This window comes from Leptinotarsa decemlineata, unplaced genomic scaffold (genome assembly GCF_025532065.1).
Source record: "Leptinotarsa decemlineata unplaced genomic scaffold, Ldec_3_MD MMD2_tig00000505_RagTag_RagTag, whole genome shotgun sequence".
Lineage (NCBI taxonomy): Eukaryota > Metazoa > Arthropoda > Insecta > Coleoptera > Chrysomelidae > Leptinotarsa > Leptinotarsa decemlineata.
This window is the reverse complement of record NW_027412549.1, coordinates 13,114,929-13,136,925: the sequence shown is the minus strand read 5'-3', so window position 1 is coordinate 13,136,925 and position 21,997 is coordinate 13,114,929. Positions and strand designations below refer to the sequence as shown.

General features: G+C 33.6%; 2 protein-coding genes across 2 annotated transcripts in view; one reads left to right on the top strand and one right to left on the bottom strand.

Moving 5' to 3' along the window:
• The window catches only part of sif (guanine nucleotide exchange factor still life), a 653,408-nt gene that overhangs the window by 521,013 nt on the left and 110,398 nt on the right, over positions 1 to 21,997 (top strand). Inside the window, 2 exon segments of the mRNA XM_074173996.1 lie at positions 1,398 to 1,580; positions 13,747 to 13,947. Of these exon segments, the coding sequence (XP_074030097.1) occupies positions 1,398 to 1,580; positions 13,747 to 13,947 (384 nt within the window).
• Positions 19,891 to 21,183, bottom strand: LOC141481793 (uncharacterized). The gene is made up of 2 exons (XM_074173995.1): positions 20,619 to 21,183; positions 19,891 to 20,170 (listed from the first exon to the last, which is right to left on the bottom strand). The coding sequence occupies exons 1-2, from the start codon at positions 20,800 to 20,802 to the stop codon at positions 20,022 to 20,024; spliced, it is 333 nt and encodes a 110-aa protein (XP_074030096.1). The 5' UTR covers positions 20,803 to 21,183; the 3' UTR covers positions 19,891 to 20,021.

The following is a 21,997-nucleotide window of genomic DNA, read 5'->3' as shown; positions in this document are numbered from 1 at the left end:
CGCTCATTTGATTGAAACTCATATACTCATAACTCATAAAATAATATTCAAACCATATAAATCCGGTTCAAATTGAGAGGGGTACATTTTCGGGAAAGACTGATTTCTGGGAAAGAAATGTTTCGTCTTTATACAAAAAAATGTGGGAATATTCCAAAGAAAACAAAAAAGAAATTCATTTCAAAATCAATCATCAATCAGTAGATCATGCAAAGAAGTAACTTTCAGATACAAACTGGAAGAAAAAACCCTCTCAAAACATCTACTTCCATATAGACAGTGAATTACACGAAAAAAATACGTTTGAATCATTTACTTCTATATAGATATTTATATATACAGAAAACACTTTCCTCTATTCCGTTTGTACTCCTAAAAATATTACCCTTTCAATTCAACAAAAGTATCATATTTCATTCAGATTGGTGAATGATTTCTCGTATACACCCGTACATTTTTACATTAAAAATTTTTGATAAGGTCAGCAATTCATCTCAAACTCGTCATGGGAGCCAGATGTGACACACATTGTATGTTGTGTTACACACGATTCACATGATTTTTCCATACCTGACCGTTACAAAATTGTAAGTTCATGATTGAAAATAATTCTTTTCACGTTTCAATTTTACAGTTCCACCTTATTAGAATGCTTATAACTCTGAATAAAAAACCAATCAGTTTTTGAATCATCATGCCAGAAAAATGTATTACTTTCATGTCCCATAATGTAAACCAATGTATAATGTTCAAGCGTTAATTTTTTTTAACCCAATTTCCAGTTCTACTTGAATGGAAAAATTATCATTTCTGCAGAATTCACTTTTTCGTACATGGAAATGAATTATCAAGAATATATTCTGATATAATAATATGTGAAGAGTGAGAAATTTACTAAATAAATTATTTTATTTTTATCGTTGTTTTAACACAAAAATATTTAAATGATTCATGCAAAAATTATCATTCGCACACAAACCAGAAGATGAAAATTCATCCGAAACAACCATTTTGAACATTGAATTAGACGAAATACATTTTTGAATGAGGCAGAATACACTTTTTCTTTCACTTTTTCTTTTTAGTATACGAAACACAGACATGTTTATTTGTGAACTACATATATTCGTGAAGAATATTTTTGGTACATTAATTTTTTTCTCAGCTTAGATATTCCATATTCTCTATATATGTTGATGAAGACGTGAAAATCTGAGTAAATTTTTTGAATACATAATATAATGAACTTTAATGAAAACTATAGTGGAAACAAGATGCAGCTCTTGAATCAAAGAAGTTCAAATAATTATAGAAGTAGCGAAACAATTTTGTTTTTCAAAATTGAACATGCCTATGCCACAATATCATTACTATTGATATATTCCTTATTTTTCCAGGATTATAAATTGAAGCATATGGCAGAAATGCAACAATCAGTAGTTGGCGACTCAGAAGCTCGACTTCAAATTGCCAACCAAGTGGTCCAGTGGGAAGAAAACTTAGAACGGCTACATTGTGAACAGTTCAGGCTACGGTGTTATATGGCAAGTCTGCAGAGTGGAGAGTTGCCTAACCCCAAGGTGAGTGGAACTTTACTCATGATTCTATTGAAGTTGTATATCACGCTACAGGGGCAGAAAGCTCGAAATTTCTGTTCTGAGCGTTATGATGCCCGAGTTGAAGCCGAGGACATCACAACACGTAGTTCAGGGCTTTCAACCTCTCTTCTCATGTACTGTATACTATTTTTCTCTATAGCCGGCCGGCTAAAATGTTCAATCAAAACCAAGAAATAGATAGAGTGACTTATTCTGAGTAACATCTGTTGCTTATTCCAATTGATTTGGCCGTTACTTGTTGAAGATCTATAGTAATTCCATAAATTGCACCTTACGATTTGATCTTCACAAACTTTATTTTTATAAAATATATCACGACTTGTTTTGCTATCGTAGTAGCTTTTTGGTAGTGAATGACATACCGAAAATATGTCACGGTTCCACGATCAGGTTTCCACGGCCTATGGAAAACAATTCGGAAGATCCTAGGTAGAGTCATCATACCACTCTCCTAAGCAATCTACGGCATTGATCATATAGAAAAATAATAAAATCGTTGTGCTTAGCGTAATCTGAGTAGATATGTAAATACCACGCCCAACGATTTCATAATTTGTTTCATCTAATCAGTACCGTAGATTGCTGAGGAGAGTGATGTGATGACTGCTACCTATGACTTTCAGAATAATTTTTTTGGTTTTCAGTACATTATGTACATTATTATTTTTTTTTAATAACTCGTTTGACATAAAATTTTGTTTTTACTTATTTTATAATCAAGTTTTTAGTTTCTAATTTTGTTGCTCTGTTCAGTTCATTTAGTGCCTCAATATTGAAAGGTAACATGTAATCCGCAATTTTGTGACTTCGGCCATCTTGAATTTGCATCTTTTTAAAGTGTACTACTATTCCACTAGCCAAGCCCTGTCATTTGATAACCATATTGGAGTAGTTGTGAAAAAATATGTGATCCGCCATTTTTTAGGTGCGGCCATCCTGAATTTGCTTTCTTTTTCGAAGTGTACGATTCTAGTAGTCAAACCCTGTCACTTGATACTCATATTGAGGTAATTGTGAAACAATATGTAATCCGCCATTTTTTAGCTGCGGTCATCTTGGATTCACAATGAAACAGAATTTATTGAATTGTAGTGTCATCAAAACTAAATGTTTATATCAAATTTCAGATTAATCTGTCAACCGGAAACTTCAATTAGGTACTGAATTTTACCCAAACAAACAGGGCAAATAAAACCGTTTGAAAATTTAGCTTGAAGTGAAAGATCATTTCCGTAATTTTGCGCAGGTTTCCATTGCTTCAAACTCCAGGCCAACTAACTTAGTACTATGCTTTTGAAAATACAGGCTGATTCACGGTGGATGGCACATTAGACGTTTCTGGTGAACCAGACAACGGATCACTTTGAAAATTTAATGGAGGGCATATTCGTACATTCTCTAGCCAACTAAAATATTTTCGACAATGCGGTGTTGCCGCTTCTATTAGAAAGCAGTAGCAACTTTGATTTTTCAAATGGAACACTCTGTATATAATATTATTTTTGGAATCTCCAACAATTGCCCGACAACTTTTTTCGATATTTTCCTATACCTATCTGTTACCGTTTTCGAAATAAAAATTAATTTCAATTATTTTCTTCGAAAATCATGACTTCTAAAAATGCCGATATCTTTTAGTTAAGAAGTACTATGATATCGAAATTTGGTTTGAAGTTAGGTGATACTTGGACACTTCCCACACGTCAGCCTAATCTCCGTTACTTCAATACAGGGTGGTAAAAAAATACAGTTTTTTCGTTTGCTTGAAAAAGTTGCTGAAATTTGATTATTCTAAATGGAACACCCTGTATATTATTGGAAATTCGGAAAGCTGCTGAAATTTGCTTTCTTTCTATGTATATCATACCTATACCTAACTAGTCAAGTTTCGGACTTATGAACATTTATTTGTGAAAATGTCCCTTCAGAATGGTATTTCCATTCGGTATTTGGTAAGCAGGCCATGATTACTATTTGACAGTAGCGTTGTGACATTCTCCTAATAATATCGACATTTTCGTCACTTCAGAAGTTGCAAATACCTTCAAAACGATGGAACAAAACTATTCAAACGAAGTTCTTATGAATTTGTTTATTATTTTTGGACAGTGTGACAAAATTATCAGCAGAACACGTAGAAAGTTCAATGAAATGTATCGGAATCTACCGCCAATGAACCTCAAGAAATTTATACGAATTCAGAACAATTTCAATGCATTTGGATCAACTTTAAAAGCACCAAGAAACTTGCCTCGACCCGTAACTTTCGAAGACAACCAGATTAATGTCTTAGCATATTTTCACGCATTTCCCGAGTCATCGATAAGAAGTGCTGAAGAAGATTTGGGTATAAAATATTCATCGGTTCAAAGAATCTTGCGAAGACATAAAATGCATGATTATAAATTCAACAAAATTCAAGCAATGAAGCCTCAAGATCCTCAACAGAGAGTACAATTTTGTGAAATGTTGTTGTGCCATCCACCGTGAATCAGCCTGTATATTCATTTCAAAGAACAGCGTGTGGGGTGCAAGAAATTTGAAGATAGAAAAGTAATATCTCTCATAAGACATATCCCTCCCACTGACAATACTACCATACACAAGTATGGTAGTATGTCTATACTGAATACTGAATGTCTTGCTCCTCTGATATACATGTTCATGTAAGATGTTGGAATCTCCATTATTGATTTGATAAAGGTACACAAAGCCATTTCTTTTGCCACGAAAATATTAGTGTTGCCTTAAACAGGCATCTTTCCTCCATAACCTCTCAAAGTGATTGAACTGAAGAAAAAAGTGTCATAAGGCATTTTTCCTTTCAGCCAATTTGAAATGCTAAGTAATATTTCAAATATTCAAATAATTCATATTTTCTTAAAAATTTTCCACTGATAATTTGTCGTAGAACTCGGTCTGAACTTTGTTAATGTATATTCGAACTACAACATTCATTTAGATAATCAATCAGTTAATTCACTTTGAAAGTGAAATCGCTTTCACACCTCATAGGAGGTTTCATCAAAGGACCCCGCAAAATCAATATGGAATTTGGGTCTCGGTGGATATTTTTGAGTTTTTGATATAAAGTAATCCATGTAATTCTCATTCAATGTTATCACCGCGGCAACCCAAAAAAATTCACAATTTCGTTGCCGGTGGTTGTTAAAATCACCCCTTTCTCAGAATAGACTATTCAGTTTCGAAACCGGGAACAAAAATTTCACCTGTTTCATTGTAGATAATGTTGCATATGATTATGCTCTTTTATAAAAAAAATTATTCACCACCCTCTTCTCCCCACCACCAATTATGAAACGCAAAAAAAATATATCTGGATTACTTTGAAATGCATTTCATATTATTATCCCTTCTCCCCCCGGGGGGTACCAAAAATAATCGATGGTAATTTCTGAATTTTCAATAGGATGCAGTTCATCTTATTGTGAATAGTAATTGATCAGGTGATAAACCCCAAAAATTATAGTTTCGATGATAGGAGGCGTTAATATCACCCATTCCTCACAATAGACGATTCATTTTCAAAACCAGAAATATCATTTCCACCCATTTCGTTGTAGCTAATTTTGCATAAGATTGTGCTCTTCTATGAAAAAATATACACCTCCCTCTCTTCCCCTACCATGAAACGCAAAATGATATCTGGATTATTCTGAAATGCATCGTCCGATATTTGAATATGCTTCCACGAGGGGAACAAAACAAAAACATTTGCCGATTTTTTTATTCTCAATATGACTGCAGTTCATGTTATCATAAATGAACATTGACTAGATGATAAACACCAAAATGGATAGTTTTGATGCTAGGGGACGTTAAAGTCATATATTGCTCGGAATAAACTATTTATTATAGGCGGGAATGATATTTTTACGTGTTTAATTTTAGATTACGATGAATCATATTGTAATTTTGATTAGTAGGATTCAAAAACCTCCCCTAACCCCCAACCCCTATTTCAAAATACTAATAAATAACGCTTCACTACTTCTAAAGGCATAGCCAAAATAAATGTTTTATTCAGCTCATATCAGGGAAATAATAATAATAATAATAATACGTTTATTGGTCCTTAATATGAGCATACAAGGAGCTATAGGGCAAGTCAAGGTATACAAAATTGTAGTAAAATATATTATTATGGGTATATATATATATATATATATATATATATATATATATATATATATATATATATATATATATATATATATATATATATGTTAGGAATCACACGTTAAAAGGTAAGACCTCGTTGATCCTTAGCTCGCACAAGTTTCGACTTCTGAGGGTTGTCGTTCGTAGGGGTGCGACAGCTGGTTAACGGAAAAACAGATTTTAAACAGACAGATATATATATATATATATATATATATATATATATATATATATATATATATATATATATATATATATATATATATATATTATTACAAAAAAAGAAATTCGGTGACGAGTTTAGTTGAAATAAATGATTTAGTACAGGTGTGCTTAAATTTTGATAAGTAGAAAAAGCAGGAGTGCGGAAAAATAGTGAAAATATAAAATACTTATTATGGGTTTGAAACTTGGTGTGTGGGTATAAAATTACAAAAGAAAATGTTTTTATCCTTTGATATTTTTGGATATTTCGAAGAGTAATGTCATTTTTCGATGTTTCTTTTTTTAAATGTCAATTTTGACAGGTTAAGGAAATCACGTGACCTATTTTGTAGACGCCATTCGACATCATTTCTTAAGCAAAATCTACTGCCAAAATCAAATTTCACATAAAACGATAAATAAAAAAGTTTCCCATTTGATGCGGACTTTATCGGTGACACTGTATACACATATATACACATATATATATATATATATATATATATATATATATATATATATATATATATATATATATATATATATAAGTGAATAAAATAAAATAAATAAATGCTAGCGGACAGCACAGTACATTTGAAGACATGACAAAACTAATTACTAGCATAAAATAAATATATGTATACAAGTGAATAAGATATGTAAATGCTAGCGGACCGCACAGTATATTTAAAGACATGACAAAAGTTAGCACTAGCAATTGCGACAATATTCAAATACTCATTCAGATCGTACGGTGTAATATGAAGTAAGAAATCTTTAGTTTTTTTCCTAAAAATGTGTGCCTGATTTATTAACTTCAATTCATTGGGGAGGACGTTATATAGTCTCCATCCCATTATATCAGGTAGATTGTGACAGAGGTTTAGACGTGACTTTGGTAGGCGGAGCTCGTTTCTTCTCCTGGTGTTGTAACTATGAAAGTCAGTACTTGTGAGAAACGTGTTTTTCTTTTTATGAATATATGTTACCACTTCCAAAATATAGAGACCGTAGAAAAAAAAGAATACCGAATTTCTTGAAGAGATTTCGACATGACTGCAGCTTCGGTGCATTTGTTATGCAACGAATTATTCGTTTTTGTGCAATACATATATCTTTAGCGGCTGGAGATGTACCCCAGATACTGATTGCATAACTAATTCTGGATTGAACTTGAGCATAATAAAATAATAGTAGACCTTCAGTGTTCAATACATTTTTTAACATTCTGATTTGATAGCATTTAGAGTTCAGTGAGCCGGTGAGACTTTTGCAGTGTGTTTTAAAAGTAAGGTCGTTGTCAAGAGAAATGCCCAAGAATTTAATAGTGGTACAGGGTTCGATAGAGATACCGCATAGGTTCAGGTTTAAGGCAGGCAAATTGAGGTTTTGACTGGTATGGAATGTCATGTAGTTTGTTTTGGAAGGATTGAGATATAGCGAGTTTTTACTTAACCAACCGTGTAGGACATCAGTGGTGTTAGATATTTTATTTTGGCGTTCTAATTTTGATTTATCTGAGAGAAGTAGAGTAGCGTCGTCAGCATATAAGCAAGTGAACGCTTCCCATAAAACTATTGGGAGTTCATTTATATAGATGATGAAAAGTATAGGAGCCAAGACAGAGCCTTGAGGTACACCAATATTATTTTCTCGTGGAGATGAGAAATATGTGAGTTTTTTATTTGCACTAGTGTGGCTAATTTTTACTCTCTGGGTTCTTCCTTCATACCTACTTGTTCATTTATACCTCCCCTCCTCAAAAAAATTATGGTGGATGAAAAATTCACTCAATTTTGGATGATTTTAATCCAAATAGATGATTATGAAACATTTTGTTTGTCGAAATGATGGGGCGGAGAAGAGGATGAATATTTTTTTAGAAAGAGCAGTAGGTATAGATAGATGTTTATTCAAATTGAAATCCTAATATACAAAGATCATCATCACAATGATGTATATGCAAAATAACATGACATATCTACTGATTTTGCGAATATACTGTATGACCCAGTGATGCATGCTGATTCTACTTGTGCGTATATTCCGAAGCGTATAGCACACAAACATGAAAGGAGAAGAGGTATAATTAAACAAATCTACGATTTCGCGTATTCAAGCTGATTAAAACATTTATTCTGTTCACGCATCTACAAGTAGTCAAGATTTAAAACGGGTTAGGGGTGAGGGAGGTTTCGAAATGTTGATGGCAAAATACAATATCATTCAACATAATCTAAAATTGAACACATACAAGTATCGTTCCCGCCTCTAATAAATATGTACATAGTATATTCTAAACAAAATATGACTTTAACGCCCCTTAGTATCAAACGTTTTTTGGGTTTATCACCCAGTTATGCATGAACTGCATAATATTAAAAATTAAAAAAAAAACATCGAATTTTTCTGTCATGTTTTTCTCGAGGAGGGGAGAAAGTCAGGAAAATATCCTACGATGCATTTCAGAATAATCCAGATATCTCTTTTCTTGCGTTTCATAATAGGTAGTGATGGAAGAAGGGGGTGGAATTGAATATTTTTCATAAAAGAGTACAATCTTATGCAACATTACCTACAATGAAACGGGTGGAAATGTTTTTCCTGGTTTTGAAAATAAATCGTCTATTCTGAGCACAAGGTGATTTTAACGCGCCTCATCAAAAAAACTATCCATATTTGGAGTTCATCACCTAACTAATTTTTATTTACAGTAACATGAAGTGCATCATATTAAAAATTCAGAAAAATCCACCGATTTTTTTATTTTGTACCTCTCGGGGGAGGGGGATAATCATATGGAATAGTGATATTTCCCTAATTCAAGCACATTTAAACATCCGACGATCCATTTCAAAGTAATGTAGATATCATTTTTTTGGCGATTCATAATAGGAGGTGGTAAAGATTAAAAGAGCATAATCAATTGCAACATTATCTACCATGAAACAGGTGGAAATGTCGTTCCCGGTTTCGAAAATAAATAGTGCATTCTAAGAAAGGGGTGATTTTAACGACCCTTGGCGGCAATACCATTAATTTTTTGGGGTTGGCGCAATGGTATTATTGGTTGAGAATTATATGAATTACATCATATCAAAAATTCAAAAAACTTCACCGAGACTCAATTACATAAGGATTTTGCGGGGTCCTTTCCTTACGAAGTATATGTCATCTTGCCAGGATGTTTATCGTGGATTATATTCTGTTTTATTACCACTGAACCTCATATGTTCGGGTTCAATTGATTGGATTGTTTGGGGTTATTCAATGAGTTTGATAATGTTATTTCTGAGCTTGTGAAAACTGAAGAGTTGAAATAGATGATTGAAACATTGGAGCATTACGCCATTTCCCATTGTCGAAATGTAGATAATCAGTTTATTATACTCTAGTAAATATTAATTACATATAAATATTACATACATACATATAAATATACATATAAATATTAATTAAAACAACGTTCTCACAATTTGACAATTCATATTTTTATCGTTCACTGAACCGTCTTTCAATGAAATATCAGAACAAGAGCTATGTTTCAAATGTCGAATCGAGAATTTGGCCCTTTTAAAATTCAATTTATACTTTTTGAAAACCAATCAAACCAATGTGTAGACGTCTGAAGAGTTCTGCAAGGAACTATATCATTAAGAATATTCCTGCTTCAAACTATGTTATTGAATAAGCTACTTCATTGTTCCGTACACTTCATCCATCACCTAAATATTATGTTAACGACTTTTGTAATGAACTAATATTCTTATATTCAATACAAATAATAAGACTTGAAATATAAACTTCAATAAAAGCATTGAAACCTAAATCAATTCCAAATATAAATGTGTAGCAAAGTGAACTTGAAGAAATAAGGTAGAGCAAATCTGATTGATTTCCAATGTTGTTAAAAATGAAAAATGTTTTTGTACTCATACCATTGTGCCTGTAATATTCAACGGATTGTCTTTCGGTATGAACCTGAGCGATAAGACTTAACTCAAAGGAAATAACCAGAGGTTACTGTTTTGGAATTGTTGAACACACTTATTGAATACTACTGCAGTTTTTTCCCAATACCTAACTGTTATTTCAAAATCCCGACACGTGTTTCGATCACTAAGTGATCATCTTCAAGAGAAAGATTAAACTGTATTAGAAAAGGCAGAGACCCGGTGGTAACGGAGGTAACACGAGACAACTTGACTGTTGTTGAACCAAAATGAAAGTTGTTTCATTCAATTAGCAGGAATAATCATGAAAACTTCAGTTCCAAGAAATTAGAAAAAACAGTATTTCAACTCAAAAAAATGCTGAAGATCAACGACGCTAAAAAGCGTATCTGAAAAATTAATAACTATCTATAAATTTTACAATAATGTGAAATAATCCATCAACATTGTTTAAAATCTTCCAAAAATAAATTTTTGGGAGAATATTGATATAGATTCAGAAATTGCAATATACCCAATGTTCTCAGAACATCAAACTAAATATTTGAAAGTTCAATTTGATGGTTTGTTGAGGACAGCGTTTTAAATTTCCTGAATTTTATACAATTTATAATCTTAGTGTTTCCTTTCTGAAAATTTCATTGTTCATATTATGGCCTTCACCAAAAAATTTATAAAAGCGCTCTCGCCAAATTATTAATTGAAAATTATACAATTCAGTACCAAATATAACACATGAAAGATAATCATGAACGATAGATTCGAAACAAAATCTTAAATCATGCATTGCATAGATATTCAATTTTCTGAAAAATGATCAAATGGAGGGGTTCAGAAAGGAAGAAATAAATTAGCACATAAAACAACAATGTTTACTAGACATAAATGGGAAGAGCATTTAGATGAAAAAAACATTAAATGACAAAATATCAGAACAAGTTGAAGATTAGTTGAAGAAAAAAGACCTTGGGGAAGGAAACAAAATAAATGAAGGAGATAATGGAAGAAATGAGGATAGTAAACATTGATAACAAAAAAAGATTTTTCCCCATGAAATGAAGTTTAAAAAAAAATCAACACAATCCTGTGTTCCTTCCATTTGATATGACTTTTTTGAAACTTGAACTCATTACCGTCAAATATTACAGACACCTTTCAAAACAAAGGTGTTCCTGCAAGTAGTCAAATACGACGCAAATGATGTGAAAGACGCGAGCAATACATTCTAGAGCCTTTGGACAATTTCCATCATCGAATCATAAATTCGTTATTCTACGATCAACCACAATTCAAATCACGCCCCTCCTTTGATATATCGGTCACCTCCTCTCCACTATGCTCTACTTCGATGCACCCGAACACCAGTACCACCGATCGCTTGTCCTTCATCGCATAATACACTCGATATAGTGAAGTGGATCCTGCCACGCCTATCTCGAGTACATCCGACCTATTAGCAGACTTCCAGGCTCTGGGAAAAGTTACAATAATAAATTTTCCACAACATGTACCGTTAAAAGTTTTCGAATAAGTTTTCTTGTTAGAATTGCGTCGAAGAGTTATAGTCTGTCTGGATATTACAATACGGGGATTCGTAAAAAGTGAATGGGAGAATGAAGATGTGATATTGAAAAAAAATGGGTGGTTGGATTATTGATGCTTGAAAGCAACTCAGCGGCGTACGTGATCGAAATTGAATTAATTTGTATTAAAATATTTGGTGTTACCATTTTACCGAGATTATTGAATGAACCTAGAATGCTAGAATATATAGAAACTCATAATACTGGTACATAAACTGTACAAGTGACATAATATTATTTCAGCGCTTTTTTCACTCGTCCAAATGTTTTTATAAGAAATTTTCTGGATTTTGGAAATCGATTTTGTTTTTAATACTTCAGTGAAAATGAATTCTGATGAAAATGTTTTGGTTCGTGACTGCTTTATATAGAAAAAATACCTAGTGCAGTTTCAGGAATCATTAACTACTTCATTGATCTTCTCAATCGATGATTCTAGGACTTCATCTGAGATTCACACTCATTATGTTCCAACATTTTTTCGAGCAAGGAATTTGTGATGACACGACACTGAGTTGTTTGGCAAGCAATAATATTATTACATCGGAAGTGCAATTTTCAGGATATTTCTAAGATTTGGAGTTCTGTTATCACTATTTTTACCTGCTCTCCATACCATTCAGTTCCTATCGAGAGTTGCCCCAAATGGCATCTTTAGCAGTGATTTTGTGAAAAGCGACAGATGGTAGATGCTGGTCCCACCCGGTATCGCCCGGTCAAATACCATTGCAACGGCTAAGGCAGCGTGAACGTTCTGTCTAACATTTCGTTGCTGTACCGCGGTTTCTAGTTTCAAGGGTGGCAGTGCAAGAAAAAATTGCATTATGGCGCTGGGGCTGCAGAAGTTATTAGAAAATCTATGTTGCTGACAGTCAGTAGGGTCTTCCGAACATCAGTGTACAGGGAAATAGCATGGTAACTGCAGTTGCTAAGAGGCCCACTAGCAACTTCAAAATCGATTTCTGCAATATCAGAGGACTCAACTCAAATATAATCTCAGTGCACCAAAATCTGCAAACAATTCTTGCACTCAAAGGAACTGAAGTCAGTGCTTCAACAAATCCCGTCAATTTTCTATATCTCGAATATGATTTCCATTCACGATTCGAATGCAATTCTGGAATATCTCTTTTCACCAGAAGGAATATCTCCTATCAACGAGAGGAAATACTGGAACCCCAAAACTTTAATGATATGTAGTTTGAAGCTCAGCAACTTTTGATACTTTGGAGTATTGTTCCCATGTATGAAGCTCCACTCCTAAGCATATCCTGAAGCTGCTAGATTCCATTCAGAAAAGAGTCATATGCCTGAATGGAGACACGAACATCACTTACAACCTTGATAGTCTGGAACATCGAAGAAAGGTTGAGAAATTGTCTCTCTCCTCTAGATACTTTCACGGGAAGTGTTTTAGACTTGGCACATTTGACACCACTTGGCTTGCACCGCGCTGATGAGGCCAATAGCCAGAAATACGTGTCCGCGATTTTGCCACATTTTTGAGAGATATGTCCGCTAATTCACACTTTCACTCGCGGATAAATCGAAAAATAATGACTTTCAGGAAAAACTTTATCCAACAGAAGTTACCCAAAAGTAATCAATCTATGTATCTCCGACTTATTTTCAATGAAATTTTCTACCCTCGAGAAAGAATGGCATCCCCGGTGAAAGCTATCCCCGGTATAGAGGATAAATCGAAATTCCCAAGAACATCGATACTGTTTGCCAAAATTATACAGGAAAAAGGTCATCGACTGGACTTATTCTGTGTGGTCTCATAACTCATGAAGGAGCCCTTCATAACCAAACTTGTGGAATCAAGATATTCAGAAAGTCAGTAAATGTAAAAATATCTGATATTTCCAATCTATTTCTTTCAAGACACAATGAATCCATTACTTTTGCCAGCTCCCCAATCCATTAAGTTTTTCAAAATAGTCTTGATCAAAATTGTGGAGTTTCACGTCTCTTGGAGGATCAAAAACTCATTCTAGTTTATATTACTTTATGTTGAGACTTGTATCAGCAAAATTTAGAATGTATCATCTACCAACAAACGATGGCTTCGACTTTTTAGTACCTGCTGCTGAAAGTACAAAACTCGATTTGCGAAATATATTCATGATCATTATCATGTTAGAAAATGGAAAAAAAAAACTTTTTAGCAAGATTTACTGATATTTGTTTTTTCATTTTCAGTCCCTTCTGACACACGTATCACGAGCAACGAAAAATACACTAAACAAGCTGGGGGTATTCACAGTCTCTTCCTTCCATGCCTTCATTTGCGCTAGAAGTCCTTCGCTTCTGAACAACCTGCTTGCTGGACGGGGAGCTACAAAAAGGAGGCCGCCTATGCTATCCAGGTCCAACAGCGGATCCAGCAGGAGATCTTTACAAGTAAGTAAACATACAGTGAGCTGCAAAATCATGGAATATATTGATCATTTCACAGAAACTGTACAAACATTCGGTAATATCAGAAAACGTGGTGATGATGACGAAATTGATATTTTCAATACTACATTCAGCAACAATAATCAATTCGTTGTTACCGGGTGAAATGTAGCTCAGAGTTTATTTCAATTCAGAAATTTACTGTTATCGATACCAAATAATAACAATAAGTTATCGCAATCAAATGTAGAGCACACTTTTTTATATGACAAAGTTGAGTCGAAATCGATGAACGAAAAACAATAGTAAATGATTGTGTGAAGTGGAATATGAGTGTCTCTTGAAAAATGGGTCAACAAAAACAGTTCTGAAGTGTGACTGTATTAAGTGGGAAAATTATCGACTTCGTGTTAATATAGGACACTACATTGCACTGACAAGAGGTCAAATAGCCCGAAACCGGTCTGAAAGTGTGCCCATTCCAATAATTGAAAATCGATTACGACAAATGTATTGCCAAATGTATATGCAGGAATTCCTTCTGTGCAATTATGTAAATCATCTTTAACTTGGTTACTGACAATAATAATAGAAATCGCGATACTTAAATACAATCAATTTCTAATTATTGTTTGAGGAAAATATAATTCAGAAGGTGCAGAACTGATGCTGAAGAATCAAATACGAAAAAGTATGATCACATTCACAAAGGTGCTGAGTACAGCTCAAATGACGCAGGTTAACAATGTCAAGTTTGCACAATTACAGATCTGAGCGAAATACGTGCGACAGATTATAATTCTTACACCGTTCATCAACATGTGTACAAAGTTGGATCAATCGCATTCCTTGCGTCAATAGTTTTTGACAAAACACCAGGTGAAAACAATAGGGTTTCTATATATCTTATACTTTTGATATATCACCTCACCATTACCTTGTGTGGAAAATGTTTTCTTGTTGCTGTATACCGATATACATGTCATTACTAGCTTGTGAATTTACGTTACAGTTACAAATAAGAAATCAAAAATATAAAACAAATTGGAATTAACTCAGAGTAGTATGTATGGATGAACCATTATTGAATCAGGTAAGAAAGTAGTACCAATATAAGAATACGCTCGAATACACAAAAAAAGGAATCGTGGAATTTTTATTTCCACGATTATTTCTGAAAATTTGATCATGTCAAACATATCATTTTTTTAGGTAGTCATTTTCACAGGTTCAAAAATTTTGGTCAGTCTTTACCTTTCTTTCAAATTCAATTCCAATTTATTATTATTATAATCAATATATTTGTCAACCTGAAAGTATTTTTTGTATACATTTTAATATTCAGAATATTACTGTTTCTTACTCTATTTGAAACAATATCGCACATCCCCGTATTCCGCCAATATTATCACTTATCACGATAAAGGAAAACATTCAAACTCCTATCCACGTACATTAATACAATATCATCATGATCGGCTTCTGCCGTTTTAAACGTCATTACTTATTATAACTTTTTAATGTAATATTCATATTTATTGCAGTTTCAACAACTTTCACTTCCAACTACTGTCTTTAAATTCTTTACAATCAATAGAATATATTAAGTTTTAACTCAAAACTCGACTGTGATCTAACATATATTCAAAGCGATATTATACTCAAATATTTCATATTCGACCAAGGCATATTATTCATTTTGAAAAATCGTTTGTTTGTATGTCTATGTTAAACTATAGAACAAAAGAGAACAATTATGGTGCAAGTGTGATTAAAGTCATCTGCTGTTTTATAAGATTATCAATGAGAAAGTCCAATGTCAAATACATGAAAAAGTGTTATTGAAATGAAGTTAAGCCCTGCCTTAGGGAGGTTGCAGATTTGATTCATTTTTAAAATTTGTTAAGAGTTAAGTTAATGAGAATTCAGCATTATTATTGCATTGAAAATCATGTAAATTTTTATCAATATATATATATATATATATATATATATATATATATATATATATATATATATATATATATATATATATATATATATATATTTCAATATTAAATTCTACAAAAAGGATTTGAAGCTTTATATCTTCTATTAATTATCTGCGAGCGCTTTCGACAGTTGATAGTACTGTCATCTTCTGGCACTCCTCAAACTGAACTGGTCATCTTGTTGTCTGTCTCTTTATACGGTCAGAGCGTCTTAACTCAGGTATTTCAGGTACTTTAGGTACATTTGCCTGTATTTGTTCTGCATCAGGTACTCTTCTTCGTGTTAGATATTCTCTAGGAATGTGTATGGTTTTGTTTAATATATTGAATGTGAGATCTTGTTGTATTTTGATTTGTACTTGTTCCTCGATAAGTGATTTATGACTGTTGAATTTATGGATGTTCAAGTTTTCCCAAATGTCCATGCGGTTTCCCTTGTTGATTTGTTTTATTAGTTTTATGTTCTCTGGTGGAGGGAAATTATGTTTGTTTTGTATGGCGTGTGTTGCAAGATTTGATTTATATACTGTTGGATTTATCTTTCACGTATAGTCAGTGGGCATACTTGAAGACTGGCTATAAATCAAATCATCTAAAGGAACAATTCGTTCAGGCCAGTCTCAACACCCTACACAGTAGGTTAATGGACTGACACCTATCAGAAAACAACTACTCCCCTGGCTAATACCACGAAGGGCGTTGGATTATATCCGACAGGTGTCAGTGCAGGATTCTTCACAGAAGTTATTCCTGCATATGCTGTTGGCAATACAACTGCCGCAATAGATTTTCAATTATTGGAACACACTTGCAGACCGGTTTCGGGCTGTTTGGCCACTCGTCAGTGCAAGGTAGTGTATATCATCAACATAAAGTCGATGATTTCCGATAATTGAAAATCGAATTCCGTCAGAGTATCATTCCTCGAACTAAGCTGAAGACTACAACAAACAACAGGTTTGTCGTCGCTCCATCTGCCTGTGAACGAGGTAACCAACTGCATATCCAAATTTGCCCAATTCCTCGTAAAAGGAAAAAAATCTTTCACGTATAGTCAGTGGGCATACTTGAAGACTGGCTATGAATCAAATCATCTAAAGGAACAATTCGTTCAGGCCAGTCTCAACACCCTACACAGTAGGTTAATGGACTGACACCTATCAGAAAACAACTACTCCCCTGGCTAATACCACGAAGGGCGTTGGATTATATCCGACAGGTGTCAGTGCAGGATTCTTCACAGAAGTTATTCCTGCATATGCTGTTGGCAATACAACTGCCGCAATAGATTTTCAATTATTGGAACACACTTGCAGACCGGTTTCGGGCTGTTTGGCCACTCGTCAGTGCAAGGTAGTGTATATCATCAACATAAAGTCGATGATTTCCGATAATTGAAAATCGAATTCCGTCAGAGTATCATTCCTCGAACTAAGCTGAAGACTACAACAAACAACAGGTTTGTCGTCGCTCCATCTGCCTGTGAACGAGGTAACCAACTGCATATCCAAATTTGCCCAATTCCTCGTAAAAGGAAAAAAATCTATTGCGGCAGTTGTATTGCCAACAGCATATGCAGGAATAACTTCTGTGAAGAATCCTGCACTGACACCTGTCGGATATAATCCAACGCCCTTCGTGGTATTAGCCAGGGGAGTAGTTGTTTTCTGATAGGTGTCAGTCCATTAACCTACTGTATAGGGTGTTGAGACTGGCCTGAACGAATTGTTCCTTTAGATGATTTGATTTATAGCCAGTCTTCAAGTATGCCCACTGACTATACGTGAAAGATTTTTTTCCTTTTACGAGGAATTGGGCAAATTTGGATATGCAGTTGGTTACCTCGTTCACAGGCAGATGGAGCGACGACAAACCTGTTGTTTGTTGTAGTCTTCAGCTTAGTTCGAGGAATGATACTCTGACGGAATTCGATTTTCAATTATCGGAAATCATCGACTTTATGTTGATGATATACACTACCTTGCACTGACGAGTGGCCAAACAGCCCGAAACCGGTCTGCAAGTGTGTTCCAATAATTGAAAATCTATTGCGGCAGTTGTATTGCCAACAGCATATGCAGGAATAACTTCTGTGAAGAATCCTGCACTGACACCTGTCGGATATAATCCAACGCCCTTCGTGGTATTAGCCAGGGGAGTAGTTGTTTTCTGATAGGTGTCAGTCCATTAACCTACTGTGTAGGGTGTTGAGACTGGCCTGAACGAATTGTTCCTTTAGATGATTTGTTGGATTTATGTATGCCTTTTTGTGCTCATTGTACCTTTGGATCAGTTTTTTTTGGTTTGGCCGATATAGAATTTGTTGCAGTCCGAGTTAAGTTTTGAGTTGTGTTCTTAACTATCTGGACATAACCATAGGATATAACCACAAAAAACACAATTTCAAATGGCAATATACAGGAAACCTACACAAACAAGCTCTACCATACCCGCAAGTTCAAACCATCCACCATCACACAAAATGGCTGCCTATAATGCATTCATATATAGAATGTTAAGGATACTACTCAGCAATGAAGCCCGAAACAAAGAACGGAAAATCATATTCCAAATAGCGAACGAAAACGGATACACCCAAAAGACAATAGATAAACTAGAAAACAGAATCAAACAAAAAATACAGAACAAGGATCAAGCCACCCCAACAGACAAAACAACAGAACGATGGACAGCATTTACGTTCGTAGGACACCAAACCAAAAAACTAACAAACATCTTCAAACCACTGAACATCAACATCACATACAAGCCGAACACGAAGATAACACAAAAAATAAACAACTATGAAAAAGAAGAAGACAAAGACCAAAACGGGATAAACAGTATACAATTCTCGGACTGCAACAAATTCTATATCGGCCAAACCAAGAAAAACCTGATCCAAAGGTACAATGAGCACAAAAAGGCATACATAAATCCAACAGTATATAAATCAAACCTTGCAACACACGCCATACAAAACAAACATAATTTCGTTTGTCAAAACCTACTTAAAAATTTTATTCAACGTGATTAAGCATCCTTACCGCCCTACTTAGTGTTTATAAATAATCTGTAAATACTGAATATTGAAATTTTAATGTAATTTCAACTCTAGTAATTTTATTAATACTTATTGCAGTTTTTGAGTTGTGTCTGCTTTTTTAAAATTGAAGGTACTGACGTTTGTTTAAGAAAATAGCCAAGTTATTGAAACTTTGCACCAGTCATGTTAAAATTTTTATAGCAAATTTTTAATTTCTCTCTAAAAATGTCCGTATAAGTAAAAATGTATTAGAAAAGTTAAACTTCATGATGAGTTTGTTATGTATACATGAATTGATGACAATTAACTGAACTTCTTATTCAAAATAAAGGGGATATCTGTCAAAAATAAGCAAAACGTTAACTTTATCCTAGTTGCATGAAATTTGGCATATGGATATAAAATTGCCGTAGACACAACTTTTTCAAGTAACTTTTTGTAAAATCGATCTAGAAATGCACTTTTTCAATTTTTTTCAAAAAAAAAGTTCAATTTAACAAACACTGAACGTCAGTGGGTCGCAGTTGGCCACATCATTTCAAGTTAAATTCAAAACACAAACAAGTGCCAAAGTTAAACTTCATTGAAACTTTTCGAAAAAAAAGTTTCCCATATAGTGCGCACTTTAATGGTGACACTGTATATATATATATATATATATATATATATATATATATATATAATATATATATATATATATATATATATATATATATATATATATATATATATAGTTGCACATCTTCACATATCTCAATGAAGTAGAGACTGTAGTTCCCACTGAATTGAATTCGATTTCGACTCTTGATGCTCCATTACCTTTTATTAAAGGTTCATCTAGAATTTTCAGGTCCGTTAATGATAATACAATTTAAATAAAAAAGTTGTGAAGTAAGAAAAATGTCTTATGTGAAGTAAGTTCATATTCAACATGTGAAAATAGGTTAACTCTGTATATATACAGTAACTAAAATATGGAATAAAACAAAAAAGTTCAACAATCAAGACAAGGAAATAGTAACTAAATACTTTCATCTTAATCAGTTCAAAAACTCACCTTCAAGCTGTTCAGTCTGTGGTAACCTAACAGTTTGTGATGAAGTACTTGGACCAGAAGTTGGAAAACAAGACATGTCAGATGGAGATTGTGAAATCGGTGGTTGTCTATAATCTTCAACTAACGATTCATCTGAAAATTATAAATTGTTTGTTAACAAATTATAAATATCCTTCATATACTTAATTGATTCAGAATGTAAGTATAGTCTATTTCAAGAATAATTTAGAGGAAATTACTCTGAAATATAGCCGTTGTATATAGAAATTTACTCAGACCAGTATGGATGAAAAGAATGTAAACAAAATGCTTAAAAACCCTGGGGTAATCATATTTACTTGTGAAATTGTGATCGATATTAATATAATATTTTTAACATACATATATGCCAAGATACAAATAAATGACTCATTATTCTTGAATTTTAGAAACTTAGCGAATTTCAATTCATTCACCTCCTCTAAATGAATGGAATCTCCCAATCGTATGAATTTTATGGGCTTGTGAACTTGATGACATAAAATTCTACTCTACTCTACAATTATTCCAACAATTCTGTACAATTTGAATATCAACATACCCTGTACTTTAGGAGAAGTTGGTTTATTGAAAAGTGTTGGTATAGCATTTCTCTTCAAACGATTTTTCTGTATGCTCGAAAACATTCCATTCTCAAAATGCTGACTACACAATCTGAAATGTTTGTAACAGTATCCCGAACTGAATGACTTTAATTTTTCAGAACCAATGTACTCTTGCCACATCGAGAATCTGAAAAAGATATATCAAATAAGGAAAATGTTGAAGTGATATGTAACAGGTGTAGCATAAGCTGAATTCAAGTAATTAATAATAACTCATTCATTTGTTCTTTACCTTTCTGGATCTTTGGGAAATCTGAAAAAGCTCAAATACGGGTCGTGTCTGGAATTCTTTCCACATGATAAACATCTATGGTTTGATTTTGTAGCATCTAGTCTTTTGTAATTCATGTTTGGAATTGATATTATCACAAAACAAATTAACCACACTCTACACAAGGCAACTGTTGAATTCACTCACTTCTCACTTGTATAAAGAAAACTTCGAACTTTGAACAAAATGGCAAAAAGGTCAAAAGATAGGTTAAAACATGAAATTGAAACTTGAGAGACAGTATAATTGCTATAAGCAATTACTATAAGCAATGTTCTAATATACTGTGCTTGAGACTCTAAATGGCATGTGGCACACTGTTGCCAAGTGCCAAATTGAACAATCCTGTGATATATCAATACACCGAAAATTTTTGTTAAAATACCTATATGGATGATTATACATGATATATCTGAAGTATCAATTGATGTTATGAGAGTTATCGTTGATCAGATATTATGGATGCGTGAAATTATCCACTGAAAATTTTGTAAAAGAAAGTAAATTGTAGAAATCACATATTTGGCGATGCGCCGGCAACTCTGCATAATATCTGTCAATTCACTGTCGATCTACTGCGCCGCTTGAAATGTTTATCCCAGGAGCAGGTCACGCCCCAAAATGCAAAAAATGAAATCTTGACCAACATTTTCATGGAAGTGATCCTACTGGTTCTTATAGCAATTATACTGTGACTACACCATACTGTTGATAGGCCAAAATCCCGAAACACGTGTCTATGGTTTGCAGCAGCTACCTGAATAGTAGGCAAATTAAGACCTCAATGTAGTTATAGCTTCTTGAAAATGGCTTCAAAGTCGAATATGAAACGTCGAACTACAAAAAACACAAGACGCTGTTTCTCAACTATATGTTTTTATTTCAGTCACATTACGGCTTGTTAAAAAAAAGCACAATTTCATCAAATGTTTTGCTCGATGCTTCATGACCTTTGATATTCATAAAACAATGTGCGGTTTGTTCAAGTCAACAATTGCGCAACGCTGCGCCGCAAAAGAGGTGTTATTTATGATGTTCAAGTAT

Coding starts and splice junctions, on each gene's coding strand:
- LOC141481793 (XM_074173995.1), bottom strand. CDS start 20,802: ATGTGGCAAGAGTACATTGGTTCTGAAAAATTAAAGTCATTCAGTTCG. Junction 20,171..20,618: donor AACTTCTCCTAAAGTACAGG/GTATGTTGATAT, acceptor TATAATTTTCAG/ATGAATCGTTAGTTGAAGAT.